The sequence below is a fragment of the Cyrtonyx montezumae genome, unplaced genomic scaffold (assembly GCF_038088225.1).
Source record: "Cyrtonyx montezumae isolate F1298 unplaced genomic scaffold, pur_monq_1.0 scaffold_5, whole genome shotgun sequence".
Taxonomy (NCBI): Eukaryota; Metazoa; Chordata; class Aves; order Galliformes; family Odontophoridae; genus Cyrtonyx; species Cyrtonyx montezumae.
Genome location: NW_027072056.1, coordinates 3971213 through 3985247, shown reverse-complemented (window position 1 = coordinate 3985247; position 14035 = coordinate 3971213). Strand labels below are relative to the sequence as shown.

The 14035-nt window shown below is 59.2% G+C and overlaps 2 protein-coding genes across 3 annotated transcripts; one reads left to right on the top strand and one right to left on the bottom strand.

The window, feature by feature from the left end:
- The first annotated feature begins 645 nt into the window (after positions 1 to 645).
- CFAP410 (cilia and flagella associated protein 410) lies at positions 646 to 6136 on the top strand. 2 transcript variants are annotated; one of them, XM_065747898.1, is made up of 8 exons: positions 646 to 738; positions 1120 to 1138; positions 1598 to 1644; positions 2392 to 2621; positions 3258 to 3429; positions 4008 to 4101; positions 4799 to 4897; positions 5113 to 6136. In XM_065747898.1, the coding sequence occupies exons 1-8, from the start codon at positions 662 to 664 to the stop codon at positions 5236 to 5238; spliced, it is 864 nt and encodes a 287-aa protein (XP_065603970.1). In that variant the 5' UTR covers positions 646 to 661; the 3' UTR covers positions 5239 to 6136. The 2 variants fall into 2 exon arrangements, with proteins under 2 accessions (XP_065603970.1, XP_065603971.1); XM_065747899.1 differs by lacking the exon at positions 4799 to 4897.
- A 2046-nt stretch (positions 6137 to 8182) lies between these two features.
- On the bottom strand, positions 8183 to 13886 carry PFKL (phosphofructokinase, liver type). Its single transcript, XM_065748511.1, has 22 exons — positions 13779 to 13886; positions 13476 to 13549; positions 13319 to 13396; positions 13041 to 13230; positions 12772 to 12937; positions 12071 to 12115; positions 11880 to 11988; positions 11676 to 11771; positions 11513 to 11605; positions 11301 to 11426; positions 11121 to 11185; positions 10962 to 11025; positions 10706 to 10852; positions 10556 to 10626; positions 10385 to 10472; positions 10103 to 10255; positions 9864 to 10028; positions 9650 to 9711; positions 9227 to 9338; positions 9050 to 9149; positions 8864 to 8969; positions 8183 to 8784 (listed from the first exon to the last, which is right to left on the bottom strand). The coding sequence occupies exons 1-22, from the start codon at positions 13861 to 13863 to the stop codon at positions 8637 to 8639; spliced, it is 2343 nt and encodes a 780-aa protein (XP_065604583.1). The 5' UTR covers positions 13864 to 13886; the 3' UTR covers positions 8183 to 8636.
- Positions 13887 to 14035: the final 149 nt, after the last annotated feature.

The window sequence follows — 14035 nt, the reverse complement described above, 5'->3', positions numbered from 1 at the left end:
GAGAAGCCACGCCCCCTCAGCTATGCAGCCTGATGTAGACGCCCCGCTCCCTGATGAGAAGCCACGCCCCCTCGGCGCCCCCTCGAGTAGCGTTGCTTGCAGCCCGAGCGACCCCCGAGAGCCAGCAGCGGGGCTTGAAAGCGGCCTCTCCCCGCCCACGAGTCACAGCGGCCATCTCCTCCTCCTTTCCCAAACTGCCCAGTGCCGCCCTTCCCCTTCCACACCAGGAAGCCGAAGTGCTCCCCGGACCCTCAGAGGTCCCCCAGGGTTTTTCTTCCCCCGAGGAAACACGAGCTGCCGAGCGCTGCTCCGGCGGCGGAGATTGGCGTCATTTCCACAACAGCCACGCGAGGGCAGCACAGCATCGCTATCCCTGCACAGAACGCGCCCACGGAGCCACTGCTGCGCGTTTGCAGGGATGCGAGCTGGGAAGGATGGCTCCAACGACATCAGCTTCTCATAACGCTGCAGCTTGCTGTGCCAAGGGCTTATTCAGCCAGCGTGATGCCACGGGGCCGGCACTTTAAGCCGTGGGGTTACGGAGCCGGCCGGGTGGGATGCCGTTTTGAAGCCGGCTTTCCCAAGCTCTGGGTCACGCATCTCCCTGCCCCGCTCCGCCCCACTCGTGCCGCCCCGCCCCTAGCGACCGCGGGGCCCGGCCATGAGGCTGAGCCGGGCTGCCGTGCTGGCCCGGGCCAAGGCCGTCGCTCTCGAAGGGGTCCGGCGGCTGAACTGCTGGTGGGGGCCTGGGATGGGGATAGGGATGGGGACAGGCAGGGATGGAGGCGGGCAGGGCATTGGGGAGGGGCGGGCAGGGGACAGGCAGGGCCTTGCAGGGGAAGGGATGGGCCTAGGGATGGGGACCGGCGGGGTGTTGGGGAGGGACAGGCAGGGCTGGGGTAGGGGACAGGCAGGGCTGGGGTAGGGGACAGGCAGGGCTGGTGGATACCGAGCAGTCTTGTTGTCCCAGGTAGGCCTGCGATGGCAGAGCAGCCCTGGAGGGGCAATGGGGACGTGGCAGAGGTGTGGGATAGGCCCAGGCCTGCAGCAGGGGTGTGGGGGAGGCAGATGGGTGGCTGTAGCCAAGGCAAATGCAGTGACAGCCCTCTCCTCCCACAGGGGCAGCCACCTCACCGATGTAAGTACCGTGCTGCCATCTGCTCATCTCATCGATCCCCTGCCTGTTCCTGGAGAGAGCTGGCACTGGGAGGGTACAGGGGCTGTGTGCTCACCGGGCTGTGCAGGATTTGGGCTCATAGGCACATCCCCACTGCAGGAAAGGGCTGCCTGGGTGAGAGGGATGGATCCTTCCTGGAAAGCAGCGTAAGGATGGCAGACCTGCCAGAAAAGAAGAGCAGCAGGACGCTGGCAGGGTGCAAAGGGTGGAGGTGCTGCTGATTTGGCAGCAAATCCCTCGGGTAGTGCTAAGCTTGGGTTAGATTGAAGCAACCTGAATTCCTGCTCTTGCTTTCATCTTGTTTGTGCGTGGCTTAGACTGCTGTGTTGTTTTTGTTGTTCTGTGTTTCTTTGGTTTATTTATTTATTCATTTTTTTCCCCTGGGAGTGCAGTTTAATGTTTCTGTCTCTTCCTGCATAGATATCGATATGCCGGGATCTGCCCAACGTTGAGGTGATCACATTCAGGTGAATCTCAAGATGTTGGCCTTGGAGAGAGCAGAGATCGTGTGTTTCATGTGGCTGTGTCCTGGCCTTTGGTTTGGTGCTGCCTCTTAGGGTGTGTCTCCAAGCTGCCAGCCTCTTCTCACCTGTATTCTCAAGCAGCAGAGATGTGGAAATGCTTATCCTTCAGCGTGCTCCTCTGCACCCGTCCCCTTGCTATGCAAGAAAATAATCCTTGCTTTGAGAGGGGTTGAAGTGTCTTAGGATTTTTGTTCCTTAAGTCATATTCCATGATTTAGATGGGATTTTCTGGGCACCCCCACGAAGCCAGTTTGCAGAAGGCTGGTTGAAATGCTTGGATCTCTCCAAGCTCCGCATTTCTCCCATCTCACACAGAGCCTCTCCTGTCTTTGAAATTGAGCTTTTCAGCTCAGGAATCTATCTTCCGTGGGTTCTCCTTCAGCTTGAGCTGCTAGATAAAAGGGCATTAGTGTGACGGATAGTTGGGGGAAGCAAATGCTGTTTTGTCATCTTCAGCAGAGAGCAGCGCCTGCTTTATAATTCCTCCCTCTGTTTACAAAGATGAAATGCCATCTTTTTGTTCCTTGCAAAGCCGTAGGCTCCTGAACACCGCCCTCGCTGTGTTGGTGTGAGGCTTCTCAGTGAGGCTGATGCAGAAAAAGGGGCTGAAAAGCTGCGTGCTGCAGGGGCCCTGCTCCCCACTGAGGGCACAATGAGAAGGGGTGGGCTGAGCCTGTGCTCTCTCTGCAGCCTGAATGGCATCTCAGACCTCGAGCCACTGAACCAGTGCCAGAATCTGAGCGAGCTCTACCTGAGGAAGAACAACATTGCAAGCCTGAATGAGCTCTTCTACCTCAAAAACCTGCCCCGGCTGAAGGTCCTGTGGCTGTCTGAGAACCCCTGCTGCGGGTCGGATCCCCACCGCTACAGGATGACCGTGCTCCGCAACCTCCCCAGCCTGCAGAAGCTCGATAATCAAGGTGGGTGTTGGCAGGGAGGTGAGCAGCCCCGAGCCCTGGGCAGGGTGAACTGGAAACCAGTGATGTGCTGGTTCCTCTTGTTCAGGCGTCCTTTGTGCTGGGGAGACGTGGTCCAGGTGTGCAGGCAGGCAGGATGTGTTGGAGGTCGAGAGTCCCCTCTGTTGAACCATTGCTCCCAAGCTGTTTTCTCCCTTTTGTGCCCTGCAGTGCCAGGGTTAGTGCTACTGGGGCTGAAAGAGGCTCATTAGAGCTCAGACTGTACCATTAATTAGTGGTTTTTCAGAGCTTTCTCCTTTGCTCGTGCTAAACAAAGATTCTGTAATTGGATCTGTGGTTATAGAAAAAACCTTTTCCACCTGCAAGCAGTAATTTGGTGGCTTTTGGAGCCTGCAGAGCATATTTGCATCCCCGCCTGGTATCTTTCTCCTTTTGAGAGCTCGGTGACAGCCACTGTTGGAGGATGAAAGCAAAAGGCCCCACAAAGCAGGATTGTTGGGCAAACCCCTCCTGGTGTAGCTCTGCTGCAGCAGCACATTCCTGATGGCAGGCAATGTCTTTCTGGATTGCTGGAGTTCATTGCAAGCAAGTGGCTCCAGGCTGTTTTTGTGTTTTGGTTTTATTTTTCTGCTTTCACAGCCGTGACAGAGGAAGAGCTGTCCCAGGCCCTGGTTGATGGGGAGGAAATCACTGCCCCACCTGCCAGGAGGAGTATGGAGGGCAGCTGCTCTGCCTCCACCGAGTCCAGTGCTGCCGAATCCACAATGGAGACTGAGAGCGAGCTGCTGAGCTTCGGTTTGGAGGAGACCAAGTGAGACGTTAGGGCTCCTGGGCTGCACCTGTGGGTAGTGTGACATGATCCTGCCGGCCAAGCCCCATCTCCTGTAGGCCAGCCCTGCAGCGGGTGCAGATTCCTGTTGTTCCAGTTAGCATGATGGAGCTGTGCTGGGTCAATGGTATTCGTGGGTCTGGTTCTCTGTCTGCAAAACAGGCTCTGCTGCAGCTGGCTGCTTGCTATCAGCCGTGTGTGCAGACAGGGGTGGGTGGGTGAGCTCTGGCCCGTTCCTCCTTAGCTCCCCTGCAGCACTCCTTGGTGCACACCAGCACTGTGGCACTGTGGAGTGCAGTGTGATGTGGTCAGTTCCCAGGCCCACAGCTGGGAGCAGCCTCCTCGTGGTGCCTTTGCCTGCTTACATCCTGTAGCTGTGAGGCTCTTAGTATTGTTTTGCTCAGGCTTCCATGTTCTCTAGGCAGCAGTGGTGTGAGAGGAGCTGTGCTTTGAATCCCTTGGTTAGACACTTGTTGGGTGGCTGCCCGTCACTGTGGCCTGACAGAGTAAAGTTTTGCCATCTGGTTATTGTGACATCTGCTCTTCTTCCCTTTCTTCAGCAAAATTCGAGAGCAGCTTGGTATGAAGCCTGTTCCTAAGGATAAATTTTCCTCCTTCTCACCTCAGGAGACAGACTGTAGCCGAAAGACGAGAGTGAGTATCTTTCAGCACCAAATTGCTTTTCATCTTTGAAGATGCCGTGTGGTGTTTTCATTTTCCTCCACGTGCAGAGGAAGCCTGATGAGGTCTGCACTCTCCATCTGCCTGCCCACGGCGTGTGCTAAGAGCTTGCTGAAGATGGGCAGCAGCTGAAATGCAGCTGGTGAGCGGGAGGATGCTAAACTGAGCGCTTAGGTGCTTCTTCAGCCCCCTCCGTGGTGTAACCCCACATGAACCTCATGGATCTTGGGAGCTGCTGTATTCTGGGCTCAGAGCCATCACTGCAATTGGCACAGGGAGGCCAGAGTGAGAATCTAGACCATGTTCTGCCTCAGTCTGATATTTGTTGCCTGCATTCGCTTGTTCATTCATGCTTTAAGCTTCCTTTACAGCAGCAAGAATACTACTGCAGGCCCTGGCTTTTTTCCCCTCTTTTTCCTCCTTTCTGGCAGGATAAGAATTAAGGCAATGTGGCTGTAGGCTGCAGCTGTGGGGCTTCAAGCTGGATGTTAGCAAACAAGTTTTTTCCCTAAAAGGTATCTAGAGAGGCTTGCGGAATCTCCCTCTGGATTTTTTCATGACGTGGTTTGACAGAGCCGTGTTCTGGCGTTGGCAGTGGTCCTGCTTTGGTGGGAGGCCGAGCTGGGGACCTTCAGAGGTTCCATCCAGCTCCTGCTTTTGCTGTTCTCAGATCAGAGTGGGGGCATGTCCTTTCTCACCCTTCATGTGGTCGCACTGGAGAGAGGACAGCTGCTCAGTGGAGCTCCCTTTTTCCCTGCAAGAGCCTGAGGTGTGCGGGCAGTCTGTATAGGACTGGGTGGACGAGTTTATTCTCTCTCCAGGGCACCCTGCACCCCACTCGGCCTCAGTGGAGGGTTGATTTGTCCCTGTAGGTGTAGGTGATGAAGTCCCTAGAAGGAGCAGCAGCTCAAAAACAGAGTGCCCCCCTTCTCGGGGCTGGTGTTAATGCCTTCGTATAAAGCAGTGCCTGTCTCATCCTGACAGAACAACGTGCTGAATGCCATCCTGCTTCTCACGAAGGAACTGGACACAGAGGGTCTGGAGATCGTCCAGGAGACAGTGGGGAGGAGGCTGCAGGTCCTTCGGAAGAGAGAGCTGCAGGAGGAGTGATGGTGCGTGCTGCATCCACCCTGGAGTATTTCATGAGCCAGAGAGCTTGCCCCAGCCCAGCAGCACCACTCTGCCCATACATGCCTGGCTCAGCACGTCCCTCTGCCCTTCCCCTGTGGGTGGGGTGATGCTGGCTGCAGAGGAGCTGCCCCTTTAGCTCTCCTGACGTTGCCCCTGGCTGTGTGCATCACAGGATCAGCCTCTGGGAGCTTTCCTGCTGGCACGGCAGGCTCTGTTAACATGTGCATGTCCTGTAGCTGGGGCCGTTCGATGGGAGCCACGGTGGGATCAACAGGATAAAGCTAGCAGGGCCGTGGGTGGACGTGCTGCTGTGCTCTAGGAATGAAGGGGTTGGCAAAGCCTGGTGGCAGCCAGAAGCAGCACTGCTTGTACGTTGCTCCCCGTTGGCCCAGCACTTCTCCAGCCGTGGTTGTGGGCAGGCTCTGAAGGCAGCTTTCTCCCACAGAGGTTTGTTTGAATCTTGGAAAGACGCTGCCTGAAGGATTTTCAAGAACTCTCTGGTGCGGATGGTGAAGGTCAACGTCACGTTCTTAATTTATCTTAAACTCCTGATTTCTTCTGGCCTTGTTAGTACAAGCAGCATCTGACTTGGTGGTCGGGTGGCCCGGAGAAGACCTTGGGGCAGCCTGGGTGAAACAGCAGATCCGGAATGCTCGGCTGTAGTTTCATCCCCGCAGGCGTTAGAGCAGCATAAGGAAATCTAACCTTGGAGCAAAGTGCCCCTGTGCATTTTGGGAGAGCCAAGCATTACTGCTGGAATGCACAGGTAGCAAGGGCGGTGCTTAACTGAAAAAGCTGAATTCAGAGAAAATTCACAAAGCTGTTAAATACCACTTGGAACATTGTGACAGAGCAAATAAAAGCCATTTTCCCTCTAGGACGGATGAGTTGTGCCTGGGGCTCAGCAACCGTGGTGAGAACAACTGACTCTGGGCATTGCTGCTTACATCTGGGTCACAGCTCCCATTGTGAGCCCTGGGAGCCCCAGGGCAGCTGTTGGCCCCTGCTCCCTCCCGCTTCACTGACCGTGAAATGCTTCATCTGATTGCAGTGCTGCTCATGAGCAGAAATGCTGCACCTCCCTGCTTTCCAAAGGCACTTTCCTACTGGGGCAGCACTCTGCAGCAGCTGCGGGGTGCAAAGGGACTGTGAGCAGAGGTGCAAAGCCTGCAGGGTATGGGGAGATGGCCCCTGGTGCTGTTCTCTGCAGGCCCTGGGGTGGTTGTGGCTCTCTGGTTCTGCTCCCTGTGTCTGCACGGGCACCCGAGGCACCGCATGGAGTTGTGCTGATGGGAGTGCTCCTCGGAGATGTTGGCAGCCCCGTGCACACAAGCACAGCTCTGTGGCCTTGGGGTGAGGGGACACACTGTGTCCCTCTGGATGAGGATTGCTGATGCCTTTCGCTCTTCAGATGACCTAGTTCTTGCCTTCTGTGTTAAGCCCAGCTGTGCTGAACTGGTCAGTGTGATTTATAGTATACTAGTCTTCTCCTGACAGCCAAGGCCCCAGAGACTTATCCAGCATCTTGTTTGCATCCTGCCCTTGTGCCGAGGTCAAGTCTTCTCCCAGGCTGCCTCAACAGCTGCTTGGTGGCAGAAACTGCACCTTTCTGCTCTGGGAATTGTGGGAGCAGCTGCTGGACCACCCCGTGGCCTGGAGCTCCCCATTTTGCTGGGAGGAGAATGTCTGGAGCAAGCATGGTGGCTTGTCGCAGGGCTGATGGTGGCTGCCGTGGCACTCAGCATGGCCTGAGGCTGCTCTGGCACAGCTCCTTTTTTCTCAGCTCACAGCAGTCAGGCTGCTAATCCCCACCAGAGCTCTCCGCCTACGTGCCGTGCTTGTCATACTTGGCTGCTGCTGCTGCTGCAGCTGCCAGGTGCCCCCTCTGCTCCTGGGCCACCTCGCAGCATCTTTGTCACGCTGGGGACCAGTGGCCTTCCTTCCCGTGTGTGATGCTCGGTGTCCCTGCAGCTCTGGGGCTGGGATGGATGTGCTGGGGGAAGCTGGGTGCACAGTCATGATTCTGGGGCCCCATCGAGGAGCGAGATGGGCCTCCACGTGGTCAGCATGGGGCGGTGGAAGAACCCATTTCCCACCTCCTCAGTGCTGGGAGGAGCGGTGTGATCTGTGTATGGGGTCCCCAGGGCTGGTCCACCAGGGAAAAGCCACCACGTTTCCTTCATCAGCATGCTCTGCTGTTTTACTGCACTCAGCTCTGGCAGGGGTGATGTGCTCACTGTCTTCGTCCAGAGCCTAAAATAAGTGCTATGGCCAGCTAGGGGAATAGCACTGTTGCCCTTCAAATCAAAGGGGCCTCCACAGTGGGGACAAGTCCATGGAAAAAAGAAAACCAGCTCTGTCCAAACCCTACAACTCTGACACATCCCCATGATGGTGATGTTCGTCAGCGTGGCTCTGGGATGAAGGAGTCCTGGGAAATGAGCTGTCTGGCATCGGCTGAGCACATCCAAACCTCAGAGCTGTGAGCTGGGGCCGAGGTGCTTGGCAGCTACCCTGAGAAACTGCGTGAAAACCACGCACGTCGCCCTGACCCGTCCGCTTTGAACTTCCCTTGAAAGTGGGAACCAAACCCTGGGAGATGCAGTTTTTCCTCCAGGGTCGAGAGGTCTCCTCGCAGAGGGACACGGACTTTGCACACGCTGGAGGGACTCATGCACACGGGGCTGCCTGCAGTCCTTTTCTCCCAGGACCCCAGCTTGGGGATGCACAGAGCAGGGAAACCTCTTGTCCCAGCATGAGTCGGGCTCTGGCAAGCCGGCTGCAGCTCAGCTTTCTCACACCCCCTCCCTAGAAACAATCCCCAGCACAGAGTGGTCCCTCCATCCCAACGCACGCCCCGTGGACCTCCAGTCCTCCTCCCCGTGGGGCCCAGAGCACAGTGACCATGCCGGTGACACAGGGCTGACTCTCCAGCAGGTTTTATCTCTAAGACACAAGCGACGCCGCGATGGTGAGACGCGCTGGGGCCAGGGAGCGGTGCTGATGATGGGCACGGCCCTGCTGGTGGCACCCAGGGCCATGTGGTGACAGCCAAGCGTCATGCAGGGTGGCCGGGGGCAGGGGACTGCCAGGACTGGTGCCCTGTGCCTGCTCTGGCACAGCACTGCATCCTCCTCCCCTCCCCTCCCGCACGGGGTCGTCAGCTAAAAGCAGCAATTGGTTTGGGCTATCAAGCCATGAAATAAGGAATCAGGAGTACCTCATCATTAAATAATTAACTAGAAGAGGATGATTTCGGGGCCGGGCTGAGCAGCCAGGCTCGGGGAAGCCCCCGTTCCCACGCGTGCACAGTGACCGGCCCCATGGAGCAGCAATTTCAGGCAGGGTTTTGGGGAGGACACGCTCAGGGATGGCCACTAGAAGCCCTTCTCGATGCTGAGCGTGCGCCGGGTGACGTGCTCCATCTTCCCCGAGATGTACTCGGTCAGGCTGATCTGGTAGTTGGCCAGCATCTTCAGCATCAGCCTCAGGTTCAGCCACCACTGTTCCTGGGGCAGCCGGTGCCTGCGGAGGAGGGCATGGCTCTCCAGCAGCTCTGGGCACGATGGCCATGCGGAACCACGGGCAGAGGATGGGCACTTACTCAAAATCAGTGACTTTCTTGAGCTCCGTCACAGGGCTGAAGGCCACCACCTTCTTCCTCAGCCCGATGACACAGGCAGAGTCGGCCGAGTTGGCAAAGACGCGGCCTGCAGGGGACACACTGTCATCAGCTGGCAGCAGGGATGGTGGCCACACTGCGACCAGCATCCCCCAGCCCTGGGCTCACCCTTGCGGTACGCCTCCTGCAGCTTCTCCGACATCCACAGCACGGCCTTCACGCCCAGCTTGGTCCCATAGTTGCGGTCAAAGGGGGTTGGGGCTCCCCCCTAGGGACAGAGAAAAGCTGAAGTCAAACCCCCCTTTGAGACACAGCCTGGTGTTGGTGGCCCTCCCGTCCCTGTACCTGCTGGAGGTGGCCCAGGACGTTGATCCTGCAGTCAAAGATGCCCTTGCCCTCGGAGGAGTAGAGATTGTAGAGGAACTCGGTGGTGTAGTGCTCGTGGCACTTCTCATTGCTGGGGGAGGAGAGGGAGGGGGTGGGGTTACTCCTTCCTGGGCTGTCCCCAGGGTGTCCCGAGGGACACGGATATGATGAGAGGTGGTGGCCTCAAGTTGTGCCAGGGGAGGGTCAGGTTGGGCATTAGGAAGAACAGCTGCACAGGGAGGTGGGGCAGTCACTGTCCCTGGAGGTGTTGCTGAGCAGTGGAGATGTGGCACTGAGGGACGTGGGCAGTGGGCACGGTGGGGTGGGCTGGGACTGGACCTGGGGATCTCTGGGGTCTTTTCCAACCTCAACAACTGTGTGATCCTATAACTTAGGACTCACCGCAGCACCAGCCCTCTCTGGATGTCGGTCTTCATTTTGTCAGTCAGGTGCTCCACGTTGGCCTGCAGGACAAACCCCCAGTACGGTCCCCCTCCTTCCTCATCCACTCTGTGTGTGTATCCCCTCCCCCAGCCTCACCAGATCTCATCCTCAGCTCTTCCCGTTTCCGTTTTCCACCAAAACAACACTGCTGGCATCCTGAGGGCGCGCTCACCTTCAGGTCGTGGATGGTGAAGGGGTCTTCGTACACGTAGGCAGCGTCGGCCCCCACGGCGATGCCGGTGACGGTGGACAGGTACCCGCAGTAACCCCCCATGGTCTCCACGATGAAGACACGGCGCTTGGTGCCCGACGCCGACTGCTTGATGCGGTCACAGCTCTGCGTGACCACGACGCCTGTCACGGGGCCGCGCTCGTACAGCGCGGTGCCCCCACCTCACCTCCACCTCTCACCTCCATGGCTGCGTTGACAGCTGTGTCCGAGCCCAGGCTGAAGTCGGTGCCGGGCACGTTGTTGCTGATGGTGGCGGGGATGACGCACATGATGATGCAGAGCTCCTCGTACTGCCCACGGGCTTCCACCAGCTGCAGCACCCCCTCGTACGCCTGTCGTGGGGGCATGGCGGTCAGCAGGGTCCCACCTCACCCCACCACCCGGGGCCAGGATGGGGCCGTGAGCTGCAGGAGATGCAGTGACACCAAAAGAGCGCTTCCACGTTCAGGGTTTCCCCGCACCTCAAAGCCACCGATGACCAGCAGAGCTTGGATGTTGAAATTCCGCACGTTCTCCACGATCTTTTCCATGCAAGTCTTGGGCAGAGTCCTGAAAGGGGGCAAAGACCCCACGGTGATGCCCCTGAGAAGAAGCCCAGTGACAGCAGCATCCCCTCCATCACAGCCGCTCACCGCTTGGTGCCTAGCATGGATCCGCCGCGTCCCAGCCAGCCGGCCACGTCGTGCCAGCCCACCTCACGGATCTGCAAGGAGCAGTGCTCAGTTTTGGAGCTGGGGATGACCCAGCCATCCCAATCAGAGCCTTGTGGGCCTTTCGCTCACCTGTCCCTTGGCCAAGCCCTCGAAGCCGTCGCTCACTGCGTACACGGTGTGGCCGTGGCAGATGCTGATGCGCACAGCAGAGCGCACGGCCGCGTTCATGCCGGCAGCAGGGGCCCCCACGTTCAGGATGGCCAGGCTGAAGGGGCTCTGTAGGGACAGCAGCAGCGTGGTGGGGATGGTGGCAGAGCCACCAGGAAGGGAACAGCACTGCCTTCCTTAGAGCCAATGGAGAGCACAGCTTGGCACCCTGTCTCACCTTCTCCTGCGCTGGCTTCTGGTGTGCCAACAGTTTATAGATGTTCCAGTTGTTCTCAAAGCTCCTGTGAGGACAGCAGTGGAGAACCCCTGAACCAGAAAGACCCCCCCCCCGCCCCGCTTACCCCACGGTGACATCTAGTCCCCCACGGTGGCTCACCTCCCACGGAGCTGGATCGCCTCATCGAACCTCTTCTCATCCATGGCCTTCTGCACGTCCTTCGTCTTGGGGGAAGAAATGCAGCACTGTGACGCCCCGCTGCACACTCAACAGAGGCACCAGCGGCCCCGTGGAGATGCCACCACCGGCTCTGCACCCCTGCTGCCACCATGTACTCACCACCTGGACGCACTCCATCAGTGGCAGCCGCACTGACTGGTTCCCTGACAGGCTGACCACGCAGGCGGGGGTGTCCGGGGTGGCCTCCAGCAGCGCCATCACCGCCTCCATCCCCATCTTGCTGCTCTGCAGCGGGTCGGGGGCACCCCCTTGGGTGATGACAAAGCCCTCCTCCCACCTTTCGTCCCCATCCCCCAGCCCTGGGCACCCACCAGCACACGGTCGAAGGCGGAGGGCGTCCCGCCACGCTGCACGTGGCCCAGCACGGTGACACGAGTGTCAAAGCCCAGGCGTTGCACCACCAGCTGTGGGGTGGGGAGGCTGTCAGGGAGGGAAGGGCTCGGCCATGGGAGAGGGGAGTGGGGTGAGGCTTACGTCTTTGACGTAGTTGGAGGAGATGGGCTTGCCGTTGCGGTCGATGGCCCCCTCTGCGATGATGATGATGTTGAGCCGTGACCCTCGGCTGCGGGTCTGGGGGTGCAAAAAGGCACAGCAGCTCAGCCAAAATTTGTGCCAGATGAGCGCGTCCCAACCACAAACATCCTCCCTGTGTCCCTGTGGTAGGGATGGGTCTCTCACCTCCCCAAGCCGCTCGCACATCAGGTCCTCCCAGCCATCCTCTGGGGGGGATTCGGGGATGAAGAGCCAGTCAGCCCCCGAGGCCAGCCCGGACACCAGTGCCAGGTATCTGTGGGAGTGGTGGTGGCACCAGGGTGTCCCCAAGGGCCCGAAATGCTGCAGAAACCCCCCAGTCCACCTGCTGTCCTCACCCGCAGTGGCGGCCCATCACCTCCAGCACGAACGTCCTTTGGTGGCTGCGAGGACAGGATTTAGGGACACGGTCAGTGGGCATGGTAAGGATGGGCCAATGGTTGGATGATCTTAGAGGTCATGGTAGGGTGGGTGGGATGGAAGTTGGACTTGAACTTAGAGGTCTCTTCTGACCTTAATGAGTCTACGATAGTGCATGGTGGGATGGAAGATGGATTTGATGAACCCAGAGGTCATTCCCAACCTTAATGAGTCTATGAGTGGGCATGGTGGGATGGGCGAGATGGAAGTTGGATGTGATGAACTTAAGAGGTCTCTTCCAACCTTAATGAGTCTACGAGAGTGCATGGTGGGATGGAAGATGGATTTGATGAACCCAGAGATAATTTCCAACCTTAATGGCTCTATGAGTGGGCATGGTGGGATAGAAATTAGACTTCATGAACTTAGAGGTCTCTTCTAACCTTATTGAGTCTACAAGTGTGCATGGTGGGATGGAAGTCAGATTCGATGCACTTAGAAGTCTCTTCTAACCTTAATAAGCCTATGAGTTGGCATAGTGGGATGGGTGGGATAGAAGTTGGACTTGAACTCAGAGGTCATTTCCAACCTTCATGGTTCTATAACCAAGAGATGAAGGCGATGAGGGTGGGCAGGAGGAGGTTGGGTGCTGTGCTGACGACGTGGCCAACGGTCTCACCTCTGCGCTGTGGTGGTGATGGCGTCGATCACCTCCATGATGCGATGCAGCGCCGAGTCGGTGCCGATGGTCATGTCAGTGCCGCAGAAATCATTGTCGATGGAGCCCACCAAACCCACCACGTTGAGCCTCCCGTTGGCCTTCGCCACCTCCTCGCTGATCAGCCCTGCGCCCCGACGCCCAACGCTTTGGGTTGAGCTCCAGGCCCATCGCTCCCTACCACATCCCACCTCCTGCACCCAAGCCCTCCCCCACCCCGTGCCACGCACCGTCCCGCAGCAGCTCGTCCAGCAGCCCGGCCCACTCTGCACGGAAGACATCGGCACCCGTCAGGCTGCCGTCACCGCCGATGACGCAGAGGTTGGTGATGCCGTGCTCCACCAGGTTGCGGGCAGCACGCAGGCGGCCCTGCCGTGTGGTGAAGGCCTTGCAGCGGGCGCTGCCGATGACCGTGCCGCCCTGCAGAGGTGACACGTAAGGGGTTTTGGGGAGGGGGGGGGGCACGTGGCACAGTGGGGTGTCCCCTGTGGAGGCTGGCGATGCTCACCAGCTGGATGATGTTGGAGACGCTCAGCCAGGTGGCCTGCTTGATGTTGTCGCCGCCTTCCACCAGCCCCTCGTAGCCCTGCGGGGACACGGAGGTGACATCCCTGCGTGCTGCGCACAGGGGGAGGGCGGCTGGTGGGGGAGAGGGGTGGGCAGACCTCGTAGATGAGGAAGACCTTGGCTCCCACGTAGATGCCCATGCGGGTGACGGCGCGCACGGCGGCGTTCATGCCTGCGGAGGGGACACGTGGCACCGCCGCGCCAGGAGGGGACCCGCCGCCCTCATCGCACGGCCGTCCCCGTGCCCCACGTCCTCAAACTCCCATTTCCCCCGCGTCCCCGCACCGCGTCCCACAGGCCCCTGGGGCGGCGAGGACTCCGGACCCGCCGCACCCCCGCCAGGAGGCGGGGGACCGTGGCCGGGGGTACCCACAGCCCCGGGGCCGCCCCGTGGGCCCCACCTTGCGCGTCGCCGCCGCTGGTGAGCACGGCGATGGCCATACCGGCCCCGGCCATCCGCAGCCTCTCGAGCTCCGCCGCCGCCATCGCTGCGCTGCCCGGCACCGGCGTCCCGTCCCGCTCCGCCCCGCTTTGTCCCCGCCCCCTCTGCGGTGGCCACGCCCCTCGAGGCCACGCCCACCGCCCCACCCGCGCCGCGCTGAGGTCGGCCGCTCTGAGCGGCGGGGGACGGACGGCGGGAGCGGCGTGCTTTGCCCAC